The 23,901-nt window shown below is 46.9% G+C and overlaps 1 protein-coding gene across 1 annotated transcript in view; it reads right to left on the bottom strand.

Annotated features, from left to right (window-relative positions):
* LOC119386583 (putative defense protein Hdd11-like) overlaps positions 1-23,490 on the bottom strand; it is a 49,549-nt gene extending 26,059 nt beyond the window's left edge. The window contains exons 1-2 of the mRNA XM_037653871.2: positions 23,206-23,490; positions 2,360-2,545 (exon numbers count right to left, since the gene is read on the bottom strand). Of these exons, the coding sequence (XP_037509799.1) occupies positions 2,360-2,545; positions 23,206-23,415 (396 nt within the window). The 5' untranslated portion in view covers positions 23,416-23,490. The remainder of the gene's footprint in view (positions 1-2,359; positions 2,546-23,205) is intronic.
* Positions 23,491-23,901: the final 411 nt, after the last annotated feature.

Here is a 23,901-nt window from a genome sequence, read left to right as displayed (position 1 = left end):
GTGAGCAGGAGCAAAAGCTAATACTTATGACGTCGCAAACACATGGTAGCCCTCATTCACAGGCCTGATACGGGAACTTGCGAAAAATCTTTACAATTAATTTTCAGGAAAAATGAATGTCTTGCAAGTGTGCAGTTTGGAAAAGATCATTACAGTTCGGAAGAGAGCATGTACTGAATCTTTTTTTGCGATCAGTGGCTATCAAAATATTGCAGGAGTTGCCCTTAAGGATGTTTTAGGCTTATTCCATTGTGTAACATGGAGCGACGCTTGGCTGGCGCTGGTCTGCGCGTTGTTCATGTGGCCGTTACTGTGGGCGAAGTTAATTGTGAAGGTGCCGAGAGTCGCAACACCACGTGACTCTGGTAAATGCGCTGTCAGATGGTCAGGCGTTGCGCACGTCGTAATCGCATCAAATATATGTAGGAGCTGGCACAGTAAAATACATGTGCCGTCTTGGGTTGATATCTTTAATGGTTCGATAACCGGCTCTCGCGATGGTAAGTCAATCTTCGGTCCCGCTAGCAGACGCGGCATTTTTTTCTATGGAAGAAGGCTCAAACATAACTTCTGCCGATCTTCACTGAGCGCCGGTATTAGCCAAAATAAGCTCAGAATAAGGATCTCTTCACCGTCTTGAACTCACAATGCAAACTCATATGGCTTCTCAGCACCTAAGTATAACTTGTCCTTGTGCATGTATGGAAGGATGGGTGGACGCCATCCCCTTTACAACGGGTAATAACATGTGCGCTACCCGGCTCGACAAAAATACGTGTTCAACTTTCCATTTTTGCCCCTAAAACCTAGGGCTTCATGCAGGCTCGTGCCCAAACATATACCTAGGTGGATATTTCCACATTCAACGAGAACATGCTCCGTCCTTTCCTTAGCGTCCACACAGCATATACATTGTTCTTTTTTACTGAATCTCTCTTTACAACTACGCGTTCTAAGGCAACCCGACGTTGCATCAAACAGTAAAGCGCTTACCCTTGAATTATCATAAAATGGCTGCATCCTTATTTCGTTTTTGTCTTTTCGGTAGTTTCAGAAACGTTTTTTTTTCTGTCGCTGCCATCCAATAAATCTCCGCCTCTCGGACTTTTCGCTTAACGCTTTACACTGCCATATCGCTCAGACTGCCAGCCGTATACTTTCTGGTGAGTCTCCTAGCTCTCTTTTCTCTACTGTGTGTCAACGCTCGTCCTATACAAATAACGCAACACCTTCTCTGACCATCCACTCTCTTTTATATCCTTTAGCCTCTCTTCGAACCTCATTTTGCTCTGAGCTTCCCTCACCTCAAAACTTGTCCATCCCATATCGCCCTTAACAGCCTCATTTGTCGTCTTCCCGTGAGCAGCCGGCGCGAGGCGTCCCGCAATCGTTTCCCTCATATCCAGTCCTCATTGCACCCCTGAGCACTAAATTCCGTAAAGTAAGCCTCGGAACCATTACACATTTCCACAGAATTTAAAGCACCTCGTACCTATTGTATCTGCATAACGCTCTGTGCTTCATTATTGTAGCATTTCTGTTTTCTTTTGCTGCCGAGGCTTTTTCCTGTACCTCCATGTATCTATCACAATCATTTACCCATATTCCGGGATGCTTGTATTCACTTACCTTCGGTATTGCTTGGCCCTGCATTGACACCGCCTGATCATTGGTATCATTGAATACCATCAATTCATATTTTGTAACACTAAATCCTAGTCCTGGAGTTTGAACTTTCCTTCCTTAATATCCGCCAGCCGCTGTATATCATCTCGAATGACCAGAAATAACACAATATCGTCAGCATGAAATAAACGTGGAAGCTGCTGCTCAATCATCAGGCCAGCCTGTTTGTGGCACAGAAAAGTCACAGTTTCGCCGCAAGGACGAAGCAATGAATACGATAGCAACAAACTGGAATGTCACGCGATGAACGGCAAGCAGCTCAAAACTTGCAGCGCGCTGCTCAAGCACAAAGAACGCACGAGAAAGCTAGACATCCCGGAATCAACGCCTTTCAAAGGCTCTCACATCACCATCCGTGCTAATCGGGAGCATACCGAATAGTAGCGCGAAGCCGAATTGTACATTATGTCGAACGACAAAATCATCGATTATGCCGAACCACTTCGACAGTAGTTGTATGCGTGACGTCAGGGATGTTTCATGCCTATGAGAATTGTTACCCTCTCGTATTATTAGCACGACGTTTTGGCAATTAGGCACGCTATCTGGCGCTCGCGGTTGTTTTTGTGTTTGTTAGAAGACTTTGGTCAGCTCGCGTATATCTACAGAAGTGAATGCCATTAAAAGATGCAGCGGCTAGAAGAAGCAGTGGCAAGGCCACAGGAGTACTCACCCGGTTAAAGGACTCGCCGCACGCAACGTAATGGTAGAATGAACTGGATTCGAACACGCCCTCGAAGAAGATGCTCTTGTTGCCCTTGACACGGAAGCCGCGCATCATAAAACCCTTGAAGGGCCAACTTCTGTTGAGGCTCGCCAGGCGCACGATAAGGTGCCGGTGGGAACGCTCCACGGTAACCTGCAACATCAATCGTGCTTGCTGCACTCTACTAAAACACAAACGAAAAGGAGCGCGCCCAAGGAGCCTGATTATGGTGTCTCCCCTCTGATGATAATATATCTGGTAGTGAGCTGTCCGGTTCCTTCCGTCAAGGCTTCGCCAGCGGCGTTCTTAACGGTTAAGCACGTCGGAAAAGAAAGAGAAAGTTTCGCCGTATGGGCGAAGCGATGAATGCGATAGCAACAAGTTGGAATGTTATACGGGGCTACCAGATCACTTCTTTAAAGGGCCCCTCACGAGGTATGAGCATTTCGAGCTGACAAGTGCAATGCATACAATGGGCGCTCACGATCCCGTCTGCCAAGACTAGTAACGCTACGCGAGGCAAAAAAAGCTGAAATTCCAAATTCCGCTTGCCCCTTTTTTATTAAAATAAATGAAGGAGTTTTGTCGCCATTGCTTGGATATATATATATATATATATATATATATATATATATATATATATATATATATATATATATATATATATATATATATATATATATTGTTACGTCTACGAAAGGTTTTATTGAGCTGCGACGTACCGGTAGACGCGAAGGTGTTGCCCAGACGCGTACCGGAGGCCTCTCTCACTAGCCGAACGTCCTCTTCTACTCTAACCACCCTGTTCCCCACTACACAGATGCTCATACCCAAATCACGTATGTAGTAACATTTCCCTCCGCGCAGACGAAGCCCACCGGGCGAGTCAAACAGTCTCTCGAGGAACAAAGCGCTTCAAACGCGCTACATGACAAGTTCAGTCTTTGCAGACCATCGGCCATTTGAATGGAGACGCGCTACGCGGTAAGTTAAATCACTTAGACGGTCTGTAACAACATAAGGTCCCGCATAGTGCGCCAGCAGTTTTTCGCACAACCCGCGTTTTCTAGTTGGCGTCCACAGCAGCACTAGGTCACCGCGATTATACGTCACGTGTCGGCGTCGACGGTCAAAACGTGCCTTCGAGCAATCTTGCGAAGCAAGAGTGCGCAAATAAGCAAGACGTCGGGCTTCTTCTGCACGGCAGACGATCTCGGATATACAGGGATCATGGTAGTCCAAGAACGGGAAGACGGTATCGAGGGTATGACGAGGCGGCCGAGCATAGAGAAGAAAGAACGGACTGTAGCCGATAGTTTCGTGCTGTGCGGTGTTAAATGCGTAAGTGATGAAAGGTAGAACGCTGTCCCAGTTCTTGTGGTCTGATGAGACATACATAGATAGCATGTTCGTGAGAGTCCTGTTAGTTCGTTCCGTTAGACCGTTTGTTTGGGGATGATATGGTGTAGAGTGCCGAAATGTGGAAGCACACACACGAAGCATCTCTTCCACCACGTCTGCGGTGAATTGTCGCCCACGATCACTGATAACAATTTTAGGAGGTCCGTGTCGTAGAACCACAAAACGGAGCATGAATAAACATACATCGGCTGCAGTTGCCGATGGTATGGCAGCTGTCTCGCAGTACCTTGTTAAATGATCGGTGCATACGACTATCCACCGATTTCCATTAGAAGACCGCGGAAAGGGCCCAAGAAGGTCAATCCCAACTTGCTCGAATGGAGTTCTAGGGGGCGGCACAGGATGTAGTCGCCCCGAAGGAGCACTTGTAGGGCGCTTGTGACGTTGACACTCGTTGCAACTAGAGACGTAGTGTTCCGTCGTCTGGCGCATTCTTGGCCAGTAAAATCTTTCTTGAAGCCGGCTAAGAGTTTTCGCTGTGCCTAAATGACCGGACGTTGGATCATCATGCATAGCCTGCAAGACGGAAACGCGGAGACTCTTCGGAACCACGAGAAGATATCGTGAGCCGGTCGTAGTGTAGTTCTTCTTGTACACTAGCCCGTCGCGGATGCAGAAGCGAGTCGCCGATGATTGTGGTTCGGTAGCAAGGAGTTGCTGTATGGTGTCGTCCCTTTGCTGCTCAGTCTTAAAGGCATTGGTATCAGGAAATGGTAGGTCCAATGGTGCGATGTAGGTGTCGAAGTTGTCCGCGTCACAGTCCGTCGACGGGAGCGGTAGTCGCGAAAGACAATCTGCATCAGCGTGACGACGACCACTTTTAAAGGAAACCGTAAAGTCGTATTCCTGTAGACGAAGTGCCCAACGCGCAAGGCGACCAGACGGGTCACGCAGATTGACCAACCAGCAGAGAGAATGATGGTCTGTGACGATGGTAAAGGGGCGTCCGTACAGGTAGGACCGGAATCGCTGCACTGCGAAGACTACTGCGAGGCATTCTTGCTCTGTGACGGTGTAGTTACGCTCGGACTTGCTGAGCGAGCGACTTGCATACGCGACGACGTGTTCTTTGGTATCTAAGCGCTGAACCAAGACGGCGCCTACACCAACACCGCTAGCGTCTGTGTGGAGTTCTGTGGGAGCCAGAGGATCGAAGTGTCGAAGAATGGGATGGGACGTCAAAAGGAAATTCAACTCAGAAAAAGCGGACGTACATTCCGGGGTCCAGTCAAACCGCACGCCTTTCTGAAGCAGGCACGCGAGCGGGTGCGCGATATTGGCAAAGTTAGGAATGAATCGACGGAAGTATGAGCAAAGGCCCAAAAAACTGCGCAGTTCTTTAACCGAGTGAGGTTGCTTGAACGCCTCAACTGCGGCCGTCTTCGCGGGATCCGGTCGTATGCCTTCTTTGTCCACTAAGTGGCCAAGGACGAGTGTTTGGCGCTCTCCAAAACGACATTTCTTTGAGTTGAGCACCAAGCGTGCCTTGCTTAGGCAATCCAGCACGAGACCAAGGCGTGTGTTGTGCTCAGAGAAAGTGCGCCCGAAAATCACAACATCGTCCAAATAACACATGCAGACTTCCCACTTTAAACCACGCAGAATGTTATCCATGAAGCGCTCAAAAGTTGCAGGTGCATTGCACAATCCGAACGGCATCACATTAAATTCAAAGAGTCCATCTGGTGTAACAAATGCCGTTTTCTCCTTGTCGTCCTCGTGCATTGGAATCTGCCAATACCCTGACCTCAAATCAACGGACGAAAAATAAGAGGCTGATGAAAGACAGTCTATAGCATCATCAATCCGTGGTAGTGGGTATACGTCTTTTTTGGTGATCGCGTTAAGGCGGCGGTAGTCAACACAAAATCGCCATGTTCCATCTTTCTTCTTGACTAGAATTACGGGAGCGGCCCACGGACTACATGATTCTTGAATGACATTTTTCTTTAGCATCTCGCAAACTTGTTCATTGATCACTGCGCGTTCCGAAGGCGACACACGGTATGGTTTCTGTCGGAGAGGTCTATGGGATGCCATGTCTATGCGGTGCTTTATACGAGAAGCAGGGAATGATGACGGAGCCTGTAGCTGTGCGAAATCGAAAAGACCGGCATGTTCGCGCAGAATACTCGCCAGTTCATTACGCTCGTTGGTGCGGAGAGACTTGTCAATCATAGCCATAATAGAGGTGTCCCTGGCGTGAAGATTATCGAAATCGGGTTTATCTGAGGAATCGCTGCTCTCTGCAAGTATGGCAAGTGAGAATACTTGATGTTGACGAATCTCGGCCAATTTTAGACCCTCCGGCAGTACCGTAGGTTCATCGGAGCAGTTGACCGCCCATAAACCAGTATGCCCTTGCACAACTGACAAGGTACAGTAGGGTATTAAAACCTTCTTCTTTATGCAACTGAGGTGAACAGGCTCTACGGTGGCGTCAAATGTCTCCTCGGTTGCAGGGGAACAGGCGACAGGAACACACTTGGCAGACAATGGTGGCACAGTTGTGTCCATGGACACACAAAGGGTACTTTCCTGACAGTGCGGGTTTTCTATAAACGCAACTGGAACAGCTGAATCTACTGTCATCTCTCCTGTGCGGCAGTCGACAGTGGCACCACAAAGCTTCAGGAAATCGAGTCCCAGAATTACATCATGCGTACTTTGAAGGAGAACAGCAAACTCCGCAATAAATTTCTGACACCCCAAACTAACAGCCACAGTACAGACACCAACAGGTTGTAATACATCTCCACCAACTCCGCGAAACGTATCAGCACGGTCCCAGCGGAACATAATTTTTCGTCCAAGGAGGCGTTTAAACACAAGACTCATCACTGACACGGTTGCACCTGTGTCCACTAAGGCCATTGTTGAGACACCATCGATAAGCACAGGAACCTTATTTTTAAGCATGCAAATTAAAGGAGGTATTTCGGTTGAAATCGAAGACTGTCCAGCGACCTCACCTCCAACGGCCGCGCCGACTAGTTTTCCGGAGGAGGCGAGGGATAGCGCCGCCGAGGAGACGGTGATCGGTTGGCACGAGGGGCCGGTGGTGGTGTCACACTGCGGTCGGAAGCCGGAGAACGGTTTCGTAGCGGTCTTCGTATCTCGTGAGATGCGCTCCCCGGGAACGTCGGGGCTCGTGCAGAGTCAGGCCGGTGGAATCTCGGTGATCGGTCGTACCTCGGCGGCTGCTGGTAGTTGCAGTACCTGGCGATGTGGCCTTCGACGCCACAGTTGTAGCAGACTGGTAGTGGACGCTCGCCGGACCACTGCTGAGAGCGCTCTGCTGTGAAGTGTCGTCTAACCGAATGCAGTGGGCCAGTTTGCTGAACGGGAACTGTCCGCCTCTGTGGGGCGGGGCCGGAACGAAGGCGTTGGTCGTACCGCTGGTCAGACGTGAATGAGTCCCGACGTGGCCACGAAGTGCGAGCTTCGCTGATGTCCGTCACACATACCGATGGTGGCACAGGAGCTAACGGCGCCGTGTAGTAGGTTGGACAGCTAGGCGGACGATGGATGGTGTCGTCGACCAATACGTCTTGTCGCTGTAGCTCTTCGCGCACGATTGCCCGGATAGTAGCGGCGAGGTCGGCGGGCGGGCTCACGTCGACGCTGGCGACCGTTGTTACATTGGCCAGCCTACCAAATTTCGGGGCAATGCGACGAGTCTTCAACTTTTCAAATGTACGGCAGTGACAGTGACGTTGGACGGCGGAGACGGAGGTGAGGTCTTCCCTACCTATCAGAAAATTGTAGACGTCTTCTGCTATACCCTTCAGGAGGTGTCCGACCCTGTCTTCTTCAGACATCTGCGGGTTCAAGATCTTACAAAGCTTCAGGACTTCCTCTATATAGGTGGTGCACGTCTCCCCAGGATTCTGAGCTCTTTGAGCCAGCGTTCGCTCCGCGCTTTTCTTTTTCGAATCAGAGTCGCCGAAGCACTTCTTGAGTTCATCAGCAAAGAGATCCCACGTCGTTAAGAACTCTTCGTGGTTTTCGTACCACATCAGGGCGGTCTCCGTGAGAAACAGCGCGACATTTTCCAGTTGGTCGGTGGAATTCCAGCAGTTGTACCGGCTCACCCTTTTGTAATGCGTCAGCCACGCGTCTACATCTTCTCCTGCCCTGCCCGCGAACGTGCGGGGTTCAATATAGTGGTGCCGAGGAGCAGCCGGCGCTGACCTTTGCGTGGTTGAGGTTGTTGAGTCTTCACCTGCGCCGCTCTGGGCCATGTCGAATGTTGTCGGCGGCAGACCGGCAAGACGACGGCTCCGGCGAAGTTCAAGCAGCTGTGGCTCCGTGGTACGTTGACGTGCTGTACCCAGCACCTCCACCACTCCAATAGATATATAATAACAATATATATATATATATATATATTGTAATAAAACTTCTAAAACTTCACTTATTAACAGAACACAAGAGACTCCATCTTGTTCTATGGGACATCTTTTTGTCTTCTCCCCCTTGCCCCTTGTCTTGTCTTCTTTCGACTTCTAGGTGTAGGCAGCTCGGCTTGCTTCATTCCCCCCAGCATGGTTTACATCCTTCCTGGGATGATACGTGAAGTGCGTGACAATAAGTGCGTGACAATATTTCCAATGGCAGCAGATTCCACGGTGTCATTACGACCCATGTACCATGTGGTCTTCAAGCGCCCTTGTTGACTTGCCGTCTTTATAACGCGAAATGGCCCCTCGTAGGCCGCGTTGAGACTCGGTCCTCTTTTAACCAGCACAAAGTCACCGACGTCGAGTTCTGGTAATGTTGTATTTGGTCGTTTGTCAAAATTTCTCTTCATTGTTTCACGGTACCTTAATACACTTTCTTTTGATCTTGCCGCTTATTGGAGGCTTATGTTCTTGTCAATGCCCAGGCTTACGTCCGCAGGCAGACATGTTGGTCTCTCAGTTGCAGCAAATAGAGGAGTACATCCCAGTCCTGTTGTGTATGCACGGTTGTGGTGGGCTATTGCCGATTCCAGACAACATTTCAAACCACTTTTATATGCTGGATACATGCTAATGTACTGTTCAACGTCTCTGATCGCCTGCTCAGCTAATCCATTTGCGGCAGGATGATAAGGCGCAGTGAACCGCAACTTCATTTTACGCTTTTCAGCCCATTCCTGTAGCAGACGACTTCTGATGCCAGGTCCATTGTCTGAGACGATTACCTTTACGTTGTCGAACATCTTCCTGCTCAAAAAAGAAATCACGCTGTTAGCGTCTTTTTTGCCCTGCCTAGCTGCGATCATCCTGGTGCACTCATCAATGCACAAGAGGAAAGCTTGTGTCCTCTGAACTCCTTCAGAATTTTTCCGTAGTTCCGCAAAGTCCAGATAAACTACTTCAAATGGCGTGTTAGCAACCAACGCCATTGTCTGCGTTGGTTGCTTAAATTTCACATTGTTAATCTGGCATTTGTGACAGGATGATGCATAGGTCTTTCTGTCGTGCTTCATATATATATATATATATATATAGTCATACATATGATAAGTTCCCTTCTGCGAGCCCCGATATTGAGGGGATGACGCATAGCACGGAGCGGCCATACGGAGTTATCTGTGCTCTGACGTCACTCTCAGCAGCACGCGACACTGCGAGAATTATTGGAGGCTACATGTGTAGGTTCTGTAATCTGTTGCTTCATAGATGAATGAAATTTGTGACAAATAAAAAATTCACCGACGATGATGATGCTGCCTAATGCGAATTCTGAGCGCAGCCGTTTAGGTGTTTTGATCTTGCGATAAGTTGAGGCGCGACGGCCTCGCTAACCGGAAGACCGCGGAAGGCACCACGTGGGCACGTTTTACAACAACAGCCGCCTACAGGCCTCAGTTCATGCAGCGCTTTATTTCCACATATGGTATCAGTGAACACCTTCTCCGCATACCTTAATACTGACGGCATCGACGACCACATCTCGGCGCGCACTACTGTGGCGCCGCGGGTGGCCGCCGCGGAACCCCTCCAACTCACGCTCCCGCCGTCTTTCATCCTCCGCTGCGCTCCGCGTTCGCTCTCTTTTGTCCTCGTTTGCTCTGCCGGTTACGACGATGCCGCCGCCGCTTACCGCAGAAACGGGCACCTAATGTGGTGCACTCTAATACTTGTTTATTACGGGCGAGTTTTTGCACGAAAAATTAGATGCCAAATGTAAGAGTCCGCTAGAGCGCTCCACAAACAAAGCGTCCCTTCGACCAACGCACGTCTTCTTCTTCTCCGAAGCCTCGCGGGTTAACCTACTTTCTCGTGCCCGTGCGCGAGAGGCATGCGTTGCGCTGTCACAAGATGCGCGAGAAAGTACAAGGCATTGCAAATGACAACACAACGGCTTGCTGTGGTCTGCGTTCGCTTTCTTTCGTCCTTGTTCTCTATATCGATCACGACGACGACGGCGACATCGCTCAATGCAGGAACGGGTGCCTAAGAGCTGCGCTGCAGTAAAACACACAGACGGAATGCGTGTGTGTTTTTATATTTTTTATACTTCGAATAGCAGCAAGATCCGAGACTAATCTGCCTCCGTTACACATGCGTTCGTGTTCTCGCCGTTCGCTTGGCGCGTTTTTGGTGCATCGTCCCTGACAGAAGTTCCTGCGGTGCGACGGGGTGTGTCGCGGTAAGGATCTATGATCCATGCCAGCGTCTCCAAACTTACGCGCACTCAGGGATCCATCCCGCAGATACAAGCAGTATTCCCAACGCGCATAGAGTCACTGGAAAATCAGAGTACCGCAAAGGTAGGCTGCACGCGGGCAACATTGGGTGGCGGCGGCCATGTCCCTTCCAGACCGTCCGGCGCATTGCTAGCGTGTGTTGAGAACTGACCGATCTTTTAGCCTCAGTGCCGTGTTACGCTCGGCAGAACGGCATTATGTGTGTGTGTTTCTGCAAGAGGATATTAGAAGTGATTTCGAGTCATCGACAGGTATGGATCGACTGCGCGGTTAGCGGTGTAACTAATGAAACGTACGGCGAATGTTGCCATGTGCTCGCGAACTGTCTTCATGGCTTCATCGGTCTCTTTTCGTGTCACGTCCAGGCGTGTTCGCTAGGTCCGAATCTGTAAACATAGTTGCATTAGCGCAGTGACATCGTGCGAGATGCCATTTACTTCGACATTTAGTGAATCTTGACTGTTTGCGCCAGCTTCGACTGATCGCTGACGCATAGCTTGCTTGCGCACCGTGCTTGCTGTTCAACTGGTTGATATGTGTAATAGAAGTTGTGTGTGTACGGTAATTGGAAGTTGTGCGCAACGTCTTGATTCGGAACACCAACAGCCGAACGCACAGGCGAATCGGCGTGCGGTAGGTAAGGCGCATCTGATCTTACGATACGTAGAAAATAGGCCATCAAAAATGATTGACATCACTACTTAATTGTTTCATTTCCTATTTCTTGTCTCCTTAATATTCCCAACGTTGCAATGAATTTGCAAATATTTTGCTGTGTTCCGACAAACAGTTCTTTTTTTGGTGTTGCCAGCGCGTAAACAGATGGGGTTCGGTTTCTGCACTGCTGCACTTTCTTTTTCATAATGCCCTCTTATTAAAACTTCCTCGGCACTGCGCGTTATGTTCTTTTGATCAGAAAAAGCACATCCCGGAATTTTTAAAGCGCATGCTACTGGAACACAGTACGCATATAGACCTTGGGCTCGCATAAAATCGACTCCCTCAATGCGTAGGATCTGCTTTTTTTTTTTTTTTTTGCTGCGACCATTTCTCACCTACTATACAGTATTTTAAGGGTACGCTCGGTGCAATGCAGCATTAGCAGCATTTTCTGCAACAAATTTAAAAATACGCTTGATAACATTGCCTTATACCAAATTTATCAACAGAGTTCCACGCTTCTGTTTTGTGCAATGCCAAAGATCACGCCACAATTGCCTTCAAGGTATACCAGTAAACAATTATTATTTTAATAAATCTTCAGTTTCGCTCTCGTGCGCGACACGCTTATAACTCGGATAGCATGCGTAATCTGTTCAACAGATCGAGATATAAACAGCCGAGCAAATAGGAAGGTATGTAGTTTTCAATATCGCTCACCATAGCGAACCGAAAAGGTGAAGTATCCTGTCGCATAAGATCTTTCCCAGCAAAGTTAGTGTAGTTCACTGCAGGAAGGAGTGTTATTCGTGGGGGGCGAATTCGTTCAGGCCAACTATGCAGCCACGTAGAACGGCGCTCTTTGAAATTATTTTTTCCACACGCAAACGAGATTCCCAGAGTAGCTCACCAGTAACGTTCGATTGATGGTGAGCTACTCTCTTCTGGCATCTGCATGCAATTGCGTAGCCAGGGGGTGGCACACCGGACCCGTGCCCCCCCCCCCTCATCCCGAAAAATATGTCTGCTTACGCCCCTGTCTGCATGACGCGTTTAAAAAAGCGACGAAGTACTTCTGGGGACCGTGGTACGGCTAAATGTCCGGCCACGCTCTGCATTGAACGCGCCTGCACCCAAAGCGCTTGGAAGGGATATGGCGGCGAGAGGTCACGTGATGCGGGTAAGCCAATCGCGTCGGCGGCGGCGCGCGGAAAACAGATGCGATACTCTGAAATTTTTCCAGTGACTCTAAACGCGCATAGACTGGCACGCCACCAAGCGGATGTCAGGAGGAGGGTTAGCAGACGACAAACATGCAGCCGCTCCCTAGTTCGACTGTGTTAGCCCGATTGTCAGCGCACTGGTTGGAAAGAAACACTACGACTTTGCATGTTTCGTGAATCCGTGAACAAACCCTGACAACTGTGACCGTCCGTGACAAGGTAAACTTGATTCTTTCTTGCGAGACGCGAAGTTTTCGTGAAAATACGTGGTGAAGTACCCTGGGCAAGTCGTACTGCCAATGATGGCACACGGCGTACACATTTCAGCTCCGCGAAGTTTTCTGCCACACAAGTTAGTGAAATGTTGGTGTCTGTCTTTTTCTGTCGAAACTCGCGCTATATATTGCCCTTATATATAGTAATATAATATCTGGGGTTTAACGCCACAAAACCACGATATGATTATGAGATACGCCGTAGTGGAGGGCTCCGGAAATTTCCACCACCTGGGGTTCTTTCACGTGCACCTAAATCTAAGTACACGGGCCTCAATCCTTATATATAGTATCCGTGGGTGTTTTGTAGAGTATGAAACCCATAACATTATACGCGGCGTGTTGCATGCGGTCGCGATGTCCTCTTCTATAACTGAATAACATCAGGGCCTGCGCAATAAGTAGGTGGTACACTAAACTAAAACGCCTTACGTCAGAAAAAAGCTGTATGAATCTTTCGAGCGACCATTTAGTCATTCGGGGCTGCGCTCGCTCCGCGGCTATGGTGAACTACGACCAAGGACCTGCCGCGTTGCGTGCTCAATCTTGTCCTCAGCTGACGCATTCCGACGGAGGTTAAACGTGATTGATTGATTGATTGATTGATTGATTGATTGATTGATTGATTGATTGATTGAATGTGTGTATATCCACGTTAGAGGGCCCCAGCTGGCGAAATTTGATCGGCAGCCCCGCTCTCAACGTCGTCCTCCACCCGTGTGTTGCTTTCATAGCCAGCGCTGCACTGTATGTTTGTTAATTTGTTGATAGGTGGCAGCACAATGCACGCAAAGTGTACTCTGAGTCCAGGACGCAGAGAAGGCGCGGCAGCTGTCAGGGGAGAAAATTCTGTCGATTGATTTTGACAGCGATTTTCAAAGAAACCAAGTACCTTGACGACAAGGATTTTTCACTGGACATTGAAGGCTGTGGAAGCACCGAAAGCGACAGCGTCGATGAAGATGCTGCAGCAGCGATTCTCTTTAACGTGCTTTGCTGGTTAACAATCTGTACAACAAGCTTTTCACAATACTAAGTCACTTCGACTGCACTTGATGTACAATAGTGTTGAGACCAAAATAAAGCATAATTCTTCCGATGCGATGCACATAGCGCAGCATTTGAGGCCGCATGCTGGCAATTCAAGCTCGACGAGCGAAAGCGAGACGTGCAATCGCGTCCACAAGCCGCGCCGGTGAGTTGCCAAATGAACTTGACCATACCGCCCGAACGGCGTCGTTGTTCAGAAATTCATTGACGTTTCGAAAAGCTTGCTTGTACATTCGTTTCGAGGTGCTCATCAAACCTGTAACATCCGAGAGAAGTGAACTGTGCAGTCCGCGGTTCCCACCACACAAGTAACGATGTCGGAGCAGCACGTTTTGAATCCATCTCCATGCTAAACATGCGGTCCTGTGCAGCAACCACGGCGTTACTCACTAGCGGCCTATTACTGCGGCAAATCCGACAGGGAGGTACGGTACGTATACTTGAAATGCCGTTCAGTTGATACGTTTTCTGTAGCGCGCACAGGATTTTGTAAAGCATCGTTGATGCACGCAAAGTGGAAGAGTGGGCTAGTTGGTAATTCATGATCGAAGTATACTGCGCGGTGGACAACACGGACATCCCGTCTTCTTGATGTCCACGTTGTCCACCGCGCAGTATACTTCGATGGTTGATCCACGGTAACGGAGCCAAAAAAGGAGACGAGCACGTCACCGCATGTATGCACAGAATGAGTGAAAGTGCAATATTACAGTAACTGCGCATTGTTTATAGGGAACGTAAACAGTGCCTCATCTGCAACCACAGACACCTGTCAGACCGTTCAGAACTGTACACGTGTTTATCTCTTACTTCAGATTGATTTGGGCTCAAATGATTACTTCACGGTTTCAGACGTCAAATCCTTGTACATATTTGCAAGGACTATTTCGTTTGTGTTCAATGTTAGAGGACATTTAGACTACCGACAACGTACGAAAGCATTTGACAAAGTGCTTGACTGCAATCTTATGACCGACATCAGTCGCATCATGAAGTTTCAGGTGGGGTTTATTACGTCAGAGGACATTTCGACTACCGACAATGTGCGAAAGCATTCTATACAGTGCTTGGTTGCAATCTTATGACCGACATCAGTCGCATCATGAAGTTTCAGGTGGAGTTTATTACGTCAGAGGACATTTCGACTACCGACAATGTGCGACAGCATTCTATACAGTGCTTGGTTGCAATCTTATGACAGACATCAGTCGCATCATGAAGTTTCAGGTGGGGTTTATTACGTCAGAGGACATTTCGACTACTGACAATGTGCGAAAGCATTCTATACAGTGCTTGGTTGCAATCTTATGACCGACATCAGTCGCATCATGAAGTTTCAGGTGGGGCCTATTGCATAAGAGGACATTTCGACTACCTACAATGTGCGAAAGCATTCTATACAGTGCTTGGTTGCAATCTTATGACCGACATCAGTCGCATCATGAAGTTTCAGGTGTGGTTCGTTACGCTAGAAGATATTTCGACTACCAACAACATGCGAAAGCCTTCTAAATAGTGCTTGGTTGGATTCCTGTGACCGATATTTGTCGCATCATATAGTTTTATGTACGCTGTGCTGTGTTGCGCGAACATTTCGACCAGAAGCAACTTTCAAAATTATCACAGCAAAAAAAAAAGGACAATCCACGCATATCCACGACATGAATGATGGTGAGTGGGCGAAGCTCCGGGAATCGTTCCGTTTGTCGTTTTTGCCGTTTTGCCGCCGCTTCCCACGCCCTCGCCTCCGGAGTAGCAGCTTGTCGTCTGCGTTCCCGTTAAGCCGCCGCATGCCGAGCGTTACATTTGTTTTCATCCATGGCAGAGAGAGAATTTGTGGTCTGGAATGTGCTTTACATACGCATTTGCACCGCAGCGTCCTCTCGTGTATTTAAAGTGGCATAAAGAGTCGATGCCAAAGCTCGATCATAAGGTCCAAAATGTGTACGTTGAAGTCGCCCACTAGTATAAAGCGTTTGTGCTTTTAGGTGTTTTATATGGTTTTGTCAAAATACGATTGCTGTTCGTCTATTGCAACCCTTTTCTTGATTCATATGCACACATATGTTTCGACTATAGCAACGGTTTTCTAACCACCATGACAGCGAACAGTGAGCGTCGACGACAAAGCTAGGTCCTAAGGTCTATAATTTCTACGTTGAAATCGCCGACTAGTATACAGGGTTAGTGCTTCTAGGTGTTTTATATTGTCCTGTCACAATTATGATAGCCCTTGTGTACCGCAGCGCCCCTAGCGGACTCCATGCAAAACTGAGACACGCCGCCGCCTAGCCGGACACGGGACATGCATCAACCCTACGGTGCTTCGCCCCTAAAAGTGAAAATACTAGTTGCTATGCACCGAATTTCTAGCAAACCTCGTTGTCCGTCTCGGTGGTACAGTGGTTGCGGTGCCCGGCTGCTGACCCGAAAGTCGCGGGTTCGATTTCGCCTGCGGCGGTCGCATTTCCATGGATGCGAAATGGGCGAAAAGGCTAAAGGTCCATGTACGGTGCAATATCAGTGCACGTTAAAGAACACCAAATGGTCGAACATTTCCGGAGCACTTCACCACGGCGTCTCTCATAATTACATCCTGGTTTTAAGACGTAAAACACCAGATAATATAATTAGCAAAACCTCGTTTGGACTGTTTGCAGCAAAACGTCTAGTCCCTTACTAAACTACTCGGCAAAAGAGGACGTTGAGCACAGCGAAGGTGCGCACGCTTCTTTTAAGCAACAAGAGGAGGAGAACGATTTTTCGCGAACAGGATATTGCTATTGGACACCACGAGCCTGGCCATGAACAAGTGTGAACAAAAGCGACCGCACAAGCATTGGCTGTGTCCCGTGACGCAAAAAGCGCTAACTTTCGTTCACGGGAGCAGCGCACGTGCTGATGTCGATTACTTGTGCATACTGTTCTTACTTCAGTCATTGCGATAACAATTATTACTTACACAGTCAAAACCGTCGTGGCTGAAGTACGCTCCAATACTTTTAACGTGCTTTTCATATCTATGAAAACATACTTTTCGTGGCAGCAGTGGCAGTAGTGCTTGCGCACTGGCTTACGCATTCTTCTTACTTGCACAGAATTTGTAGCATCTGCTGGTCAACCCACACGTGTCGACCATCGGGCTATCTTGTCAAGCGTAGCAAGATCTACTCTCAAGGCCACCAGACGGCGCTGGGTTGTCCCGGCATCGCTACTTAAAGGGAGCCTTCACCTACCATCGACCATTCGTGGCAGCAGTGGCAGTAGTGCTTGCGCACTGGCTTACGCATTCTTCTTACTTGCACAGAATTTGGAGCATCTGCTGGTCAACCCACACGTGTCGACCATCGGGCTATCTTGTCAAGCGTAGCAAGATCTACTCTCAAGGCCACCAGACGGCGCTGGGTTGTCCCGGCATCGCTACTTTAAAGGGAACCTTCACCTACCATCGACCATTCGTGGCAGCAGTGGCAGTAGTGCTTGCGCACTGGCTTACGCATTCTTCTTACTTGCACAGGTTGGTTTCGACGGCTTCTGTCGTTTTATTTATTATCCGATTTCTGTCACTGCTGCCATGAACAGTTTTTAGCTGCTACTTGTACCTGTGTCTTGTATCTACAGTGCTTTGTATAGTTTCGTGCTGCTAAGATGCCTACCTGTGCTGAACTTGCTAAGAGGATTGATGAACTGGAGTCGAGGCTGCTCAGCGAATCTGATCGTATGACCGATCGCATCATTGACAAGATCGCTGAGAAAATGAAGTCCTCGGGGGTGGATGTGCTAGAGCTAAAGAAGCACGTGGACAGCCTCGAGTCCAGTTTAAAATTCTTGAATGATCTGGTTGACTAACTAAACAGCCAAAAGGCCTCACTGGTAGCCGAAAACAAAGCCCTTAAAGATGAAAATTGTTCACTGTGTCGCAAGGTCTCACAGCTCGAGCAATACTCGCGCATGAATAACGTCGAGATAAGGGGCATCCCCTGCACTCAGGGTGAAGACTGCGTGGCCGTAGTCGAAAAAATTGCCAAGATAATTGAATGTCCAGTTACTCCCTCAGATCTTGACGTTGTTCATCGAGTTTCTACTAAAGATAAGGGAAAGAAGAACTTAATCGCGAGATTTCGCTCTCGGGCAAAAAAGAATGATTTCGTCAGCAAGGCACGAAAGGCAAGGCCAAGGTAAATGTAAATGGTAGCGAAGCTTCCATAGAAGCCCATACGGTTCAGAAAATGGCTGCTCATCAGCTGCTCATGGGGCTTAGCGCCATCTGTGTGAGGAGGGAACACTTCCGGCGGAACAAAAAATAAAGCGGATGTGACGAAGTATCCGGTAAAAGAGTGACGTCATTTTGTTGGCACTAGCGCGAAATTTGACCTCAAAATATTTTTCTTAGGACCCTGATCGCTAAAGACTCGCGCTACGGCGAGCCTGCAAGCCCTTGGCGAATGCGCTTGAAGCCAACGCTAGCTAAAATAATATCAACCCGTGACTAAACAGCTGTGTTTAAGTGTACCGTCGTGCAATTCGCCTTGGTTTTATCAGGAAACTTTATTCTCTTAGCTTTTATTCTGCGTTCGTGTCATATTCCACAGCGTGAATAAAGTAGGCAACAGCGTACCTCTGATGTTTGCAGCGTTGCTTATTTGCTTCGCACATGCGCAGGGGACTTAAAGAGCGCATTGCATGTGTGCTTCAGTTCTAACGAGAAGAAATGACGCCTGGTCACGTCAAAATAATGATATTTCTGTTTTATTCAATGATCACAATATCGCAATTTAACACACCCTACAAAATGAGCAACAAATGTCACAATAAGTACAAAAAGTGCGTACACTACGTGCACTATGTTTTGCCTTTTCTTCCGATAAATTAACCTTACGTGTAACGTATCAAGACATGCGAATTGTAGTGATTGTAGCGCGACAGATAACTTAGCGATCTGCTCACCGATAACAGGAAATATAGTAGGCACCGCGTGTTCAGGAAGGAAACCGGGCCGCAGGAATACTGATCCATGAAAATCCAGCAAGAACACTACTCCGAACCGTTGCCCCGGTGTCTTATCTAGAAGAGAGGGCTCGCCAGGCGTACGCGTGTTGCTATTGCATCCTTGGAACACCACATCGTTTCCGCGAGTACCGAGGAAAGCGTTCGGCGTGAAATGTTAGCCGCCTCGTGCTGTTGTCCGTTGAACACGTAGCCAACACGTTCACCAACGATGAAACGCACCTCGCAACTTCGCGCACACCAAAGTCAAATTCTCACCACAATAATTCACAGAACGCATGCAAGTGCGCAACACCAGAACATCTGAGGGGGCGGGTCGCGCAGACGAACTTACGAGCGCGCCTTTCCATGCACCGCAAGGGCTGCACTGAATGACAATGACGTGCGCCTCTCTTCAGGGGGCGCTAAAAAAAGGTTTTTCGTAAGAATTAAACACTGTCGTACATTCTTGGCACATTGCGCCTACATAATATTGTTCGGGAAATAAATGTAATTTGTAAAGCATAAAGATTTCTTTACGTTTGAATAAAACTTGGTTTTTCGCTATTAGTGTTTGTTCCCTCCAAACATAGTGGCGCTTCAATCGCAGCACCCATAACTCCCCTTGCTGGTGTCATTGGCAATAGGTTCTGAACCGTTTTTCGCCCGAAGCTTCGCGACCTATTTGAATCGACCTTGGCAAGGCTCTGTCTCAGTAACATCGGCATGTCTGACGGCACCCACCCTATTTTCGTTAACGACCACTTGACACCTCAGAACAAGGCAATATTTTGTTGGGCACTGGCATTAAAAAAAGCGAACTGGAAGCACCTGTGTACTGAAAATTGCCAGATTAAGGCTAGAAAAACTAATGAGAGCCGTGTCTGTCTCATTGCTGATGAGTCTGACCTTTCCGTTTTCAACTAATAGCTTCTATCACACGCATAAATTCAGTCTTCACCAACTATGGCGTCTTATCTGACACCATCCGCGCTGAATAAATTCATGGCGTGCGACTGTCATTCAGTAATTCACTTAAACGCTAGAAGTCTTCGCAAGCACCATGATGAATTTGATAACCTTTTTTCGACACTTAATAAGGCCTTTTCATTAATTTGTGTCTCCGAAACATGGCTTGGTCCTGAAGATAAGGACCTATATTGTTTTAAATCTTACTGCTCTGAATACTCCCATCGAGTGACGAGTGCTCAGGGTGGTGCGGCTATTTTTGTTTCATTTACTTTTCCGTATAAACGTCGTCATGACTTTGAACTTAATATTCCCAACTGTGAATCGGTTTTTATTGAGTTCGCTTCTCCTGTCTTCAACATTGACAGCAAGAACTTACTGGTGGGCTGTATTTACCGCTCGCCTTCTTCATCAATTTCTGAGTTCTGTAGTGCTCTCGATCATGTTATGGAAGAAATATCGCATGCTAAATGCAATGTATTAATATTAGGTGACATCAACATCAACCTCTTAGATACTGCTTCACGTAATTCTGCTAATTATTCTAGTACTTTTCATAGTTATGGTTACGAATGTCTGATTACTCTCCCTACGCGCTGTCCAAACAATAATGATGGCAGCTTGATTGATCATGCATTATCTAATTTACTTGACCAACCTGATGCAAGGATTGTTACTACTGATATAACCGATCATTACCCTATCGTTTTACGCTTCCAGAATCTATCACCTTCAAAGAACAATACGTATTACAGATTTACACTTGATAAACCAAAGCTTATTGATAGCCTGGCTAAAACTGAGTGGTCGGAAGTTGTATCGTGCATTGACCCGCAGAAAGCTTTCTCACAGTTTTTAGCTACACTATCATTGCATTTCAACTCGCATACTCATAAGCAAAAGTGCAGAAAAAAGATTGCATCCCCGCAAAACCCTTGGCTTACAGATAACCTTCCGAAAGCTATGCGGTCTCGGGAAAATATGTATAAAAAAACAAAAAAACAACCTTTCAATACCAAATTACTTGCCCGTTATAGGAAATTTTCTAACTCACTTTCCGCTCAGCTGAGGAATGCGAAGAGGATTTATAACGAGGTAAAGATTGCTGAGTGTGGTAATAATGCTAAAACGAAATGGGAAATCGTGAACGCTTATCTTAACCGCAGTAACCAGAACGCTATAACGAGGATTGTGCATAACAGCGTGATATACAGTAATTCATTGGATATTGCAGATGCCTTTTGTGATGCTTTTTTTAATAATGCCTCTGGTTCTGCTTCATGTTGTGAAATGTCTTTGAACCGCCTACCTCATTCATTCTTCCTTTTCCCGACTACTCCTGATGAAGTGATTTCAGTTATTAAGGCCCTTAAACCCACGAGTGCTGGCCTTGATAATATTAAAGCTCATGATATTAAAATGATTGCTGAACACATTGCCCACGTTCTTTCATCAATCATCAACCTCGTTTTTAAATCTGGTATTTTTCCTCGTGAACTCAAACGCGGACGCGTCATTCCTGTTTTCAAAAAAGGTGATCGTACTTTGTTGCAGAATTATAGACCTATTTGCGTTCTCCCATTTCTAAGTAAAGTTATCGAAAAAATAATCGAGACGCGCATTACAAAATATTTACATAAATTCAGTATTCTTTCCCCCCATCAATTCGGCTTTCGCTCCGGTTTTTCGACAAATCTAGCGCTTATAACACTTACTGATTACCTCAAAAAGGCGATTGATAGAGGTGAATTTGCAGCATCGATATTTATAGACTTATCTAAGACCTTCGACTCTATTAATCACCGCATTCTTTTTGCTAAATTAGAAGCTATTGGAATAACCGGTCCGCCTTTGCTTCTAATCAAAAGTTATCTTCAGGACAGAAAACACATAGTTGACATTTCTGGATCTTATTCCAAAGAAGCAACAACTAACATAGGTGTACCGCAGGGGTCTATCTTAGGTCCCCTACTCTTTTTAATTTATATCAATGACTTGCCGACTAGCCTTTCCTCATCTAAGTGTATTCTATACGCGGACGACACGACAATATTTAATTCTAACGGCTACCTATCCACACTAACTAGTATGCTTAATGAAGATCTTTTGAAAATCTGCTCGTGGTGTACACAGAACAAACTGCAAATCAACCATACTAAAACCAATTTTGTCATCTTTACGTCACGCCAACGTCCGTCCGATCCTTTTCAATCGATTTCCATCAACAGTCACCTTATCACCCCAGTTGATCACTGTACTTTTTTAGGTGTGGAACTCGACTGCCACCTTAAATTTCATCTTCACGTGTCTAATGTAAAAAAGAAAATGGCTCCCGGTATACGCGTTCTTATCAAAGCGCGATTGCATTTCTCCTTTTCTACGCTCTTATCCCTTTATTACGCTTTTGTTCATTCTCACCTTAACTACAACATTGAATCATGGGGTAATACATACAACAGTCACTTGGCATCATTGCAGACCATTAAAAACCGGGGCATTCGTCTAATAACGTTTTCATCGCATTCTGTTAACGCTATTCAGTTATTGCACTCCTACAGTATTTTAGGTGTGTCCGATCTTACTAAATATAATCTCGCCATTTTTGATTTTAGGGCACTGCAGAACGACATTCCGGTGTTCATAATACCAGGGGCTTCCCTCGTTAATACTAACAATACTAGATTTGCTGGAAACAATAATTTCATACTACCCATAGTTCGCACGAATTACGGCAAGCAGTCGCTACATTTCTCAGCACTTGCTTTTTGGAATTCGCTACCATCTACTCTCAAATCACTAAATGCTCATAGGTTCCGATATGAACTTAAGCATTTTCTGCTTGATTATTCTGATTCCGGTCCTTCACTGCTTTAGGTGTTCTCATTCAGTAGTTTTTTTCTATCTTCTCATCTTTCCTCATTCTTGTATCCCTTTTGTGTGATTTCCCTTATTTGTTATTAGTTTTTATATTTTGTTTATTGGTTTGAGCTTTACTATGTTTTATACTGCATTTCTGTTTATTCCTTTTGAAATGTCTCCCACTGTCCTTACTCTCATTGACTATGGCACATTACTTGTTCAATGCTTTTTGTGAAAGCTGTTTATCAGTTATTTTCTTACTTGATTCGCATTAGTCATTATTACTATTATTATTAAGTCCATGAACTGCCAATTTACTTGTGTTATTCATTATGTTATCATGTACAGGAGGTCCCGATTCAGTTTGTAACTCTGGGACCTCCTTCTGTATATACTAATCATGTATTCTCTCCTTTGTTTGATGTGAAAAATAAAATGATTCTGATACTAACTCGTTTCCATTGACAACGCGCCGTTCTAGGCTTTACATAGACATTTTTAAACCAAAAGATTGAGCAACACTGTGCCTCAGCCAGAAGCGAGTGTCGACGCGTACCAGTGATTGCGCGCCCTTTTGCTCCACCGGGCGCGATAAGACGCTTTTGACGCGTGCCGACGTGTGCCCGTGGTTCTTGCTTAAAAGATGAGCTCTAAAATGCCGGTGCTCACCTGGTAGTCATGGTGCTGATTCTGCGGCATGAAGTTGTGGCGCGGCTCCATCTCCTTGCAGGCGCTGGCGGGTGCCCCTGTGCTGAAGCACGCGGCTTCGAGGACAAGAGCCGGTAGCATGGAAAGCAAAGTGAACGGCTGTGATGGTCCTTGCCTCATGCGCTCCAACACGTCGGCAGATCCGGGGCGCTTCAGTAAAGCCCGGCGCATTAAACAGAGGAAACTTTAAAACGCAGCAAAAAGAAGCATGAAATCGTAGAAACAACAAGAAATGTATCATCCCATTTTTTTTTCGTCAAGTTTCCTTTATGCTGATGGTTCAGAGCGGATGCTTCTATGACCAAACAGACTTGGATGTCTCGGCCTGCGGAGACCTGTTATATTGTTTACTGTTCTTCGAATCGTAGATTGTGTGGCACCGAATTCTTCACTGTCGGTGTTGCGGCAAGGGCTTAAGCACTTTGTTATTTTGTTTGCTTTGACTTCCTTGTCGATGCTGTCCTTGCGTGGACAGTGGTGCGTGCACGGTGGTTTGCTTAGAAATAGTGAACGGCAACACACGTAATCAGATATTCGTCACACATACAGGTCATGCCGTTATTATTCCGTATGTTGCACAACAATTTGGAGAGGACGCAAAGGTGGTGCAGTACTGCTCTTCATAAAATCAATCTTGCCTTGTTATTCACTCACGTT

This window comes from Rhipicephalus sanguineus, chromosome 3 (genome assembly GCF_013339695.2).
Source record: "Rhipicephalus sanguineus isolate Rsan-2018 chromosome 3, BIME_Rsan_1.4, whole genome shotgun sequence".
Classification (NCBI taxonomy): Eukaryota; Metazoa; Arthropoda; class Arachnida; order Ixodida; family Ixodidae; genus Rhipicephalus; species Rhipicephalus sanguineus.
The sequence above is the reverse complement of the archived record's forward strand: the minus strand, read 5'-3'. Positions and strand labels throughout refer to the sequence as shown.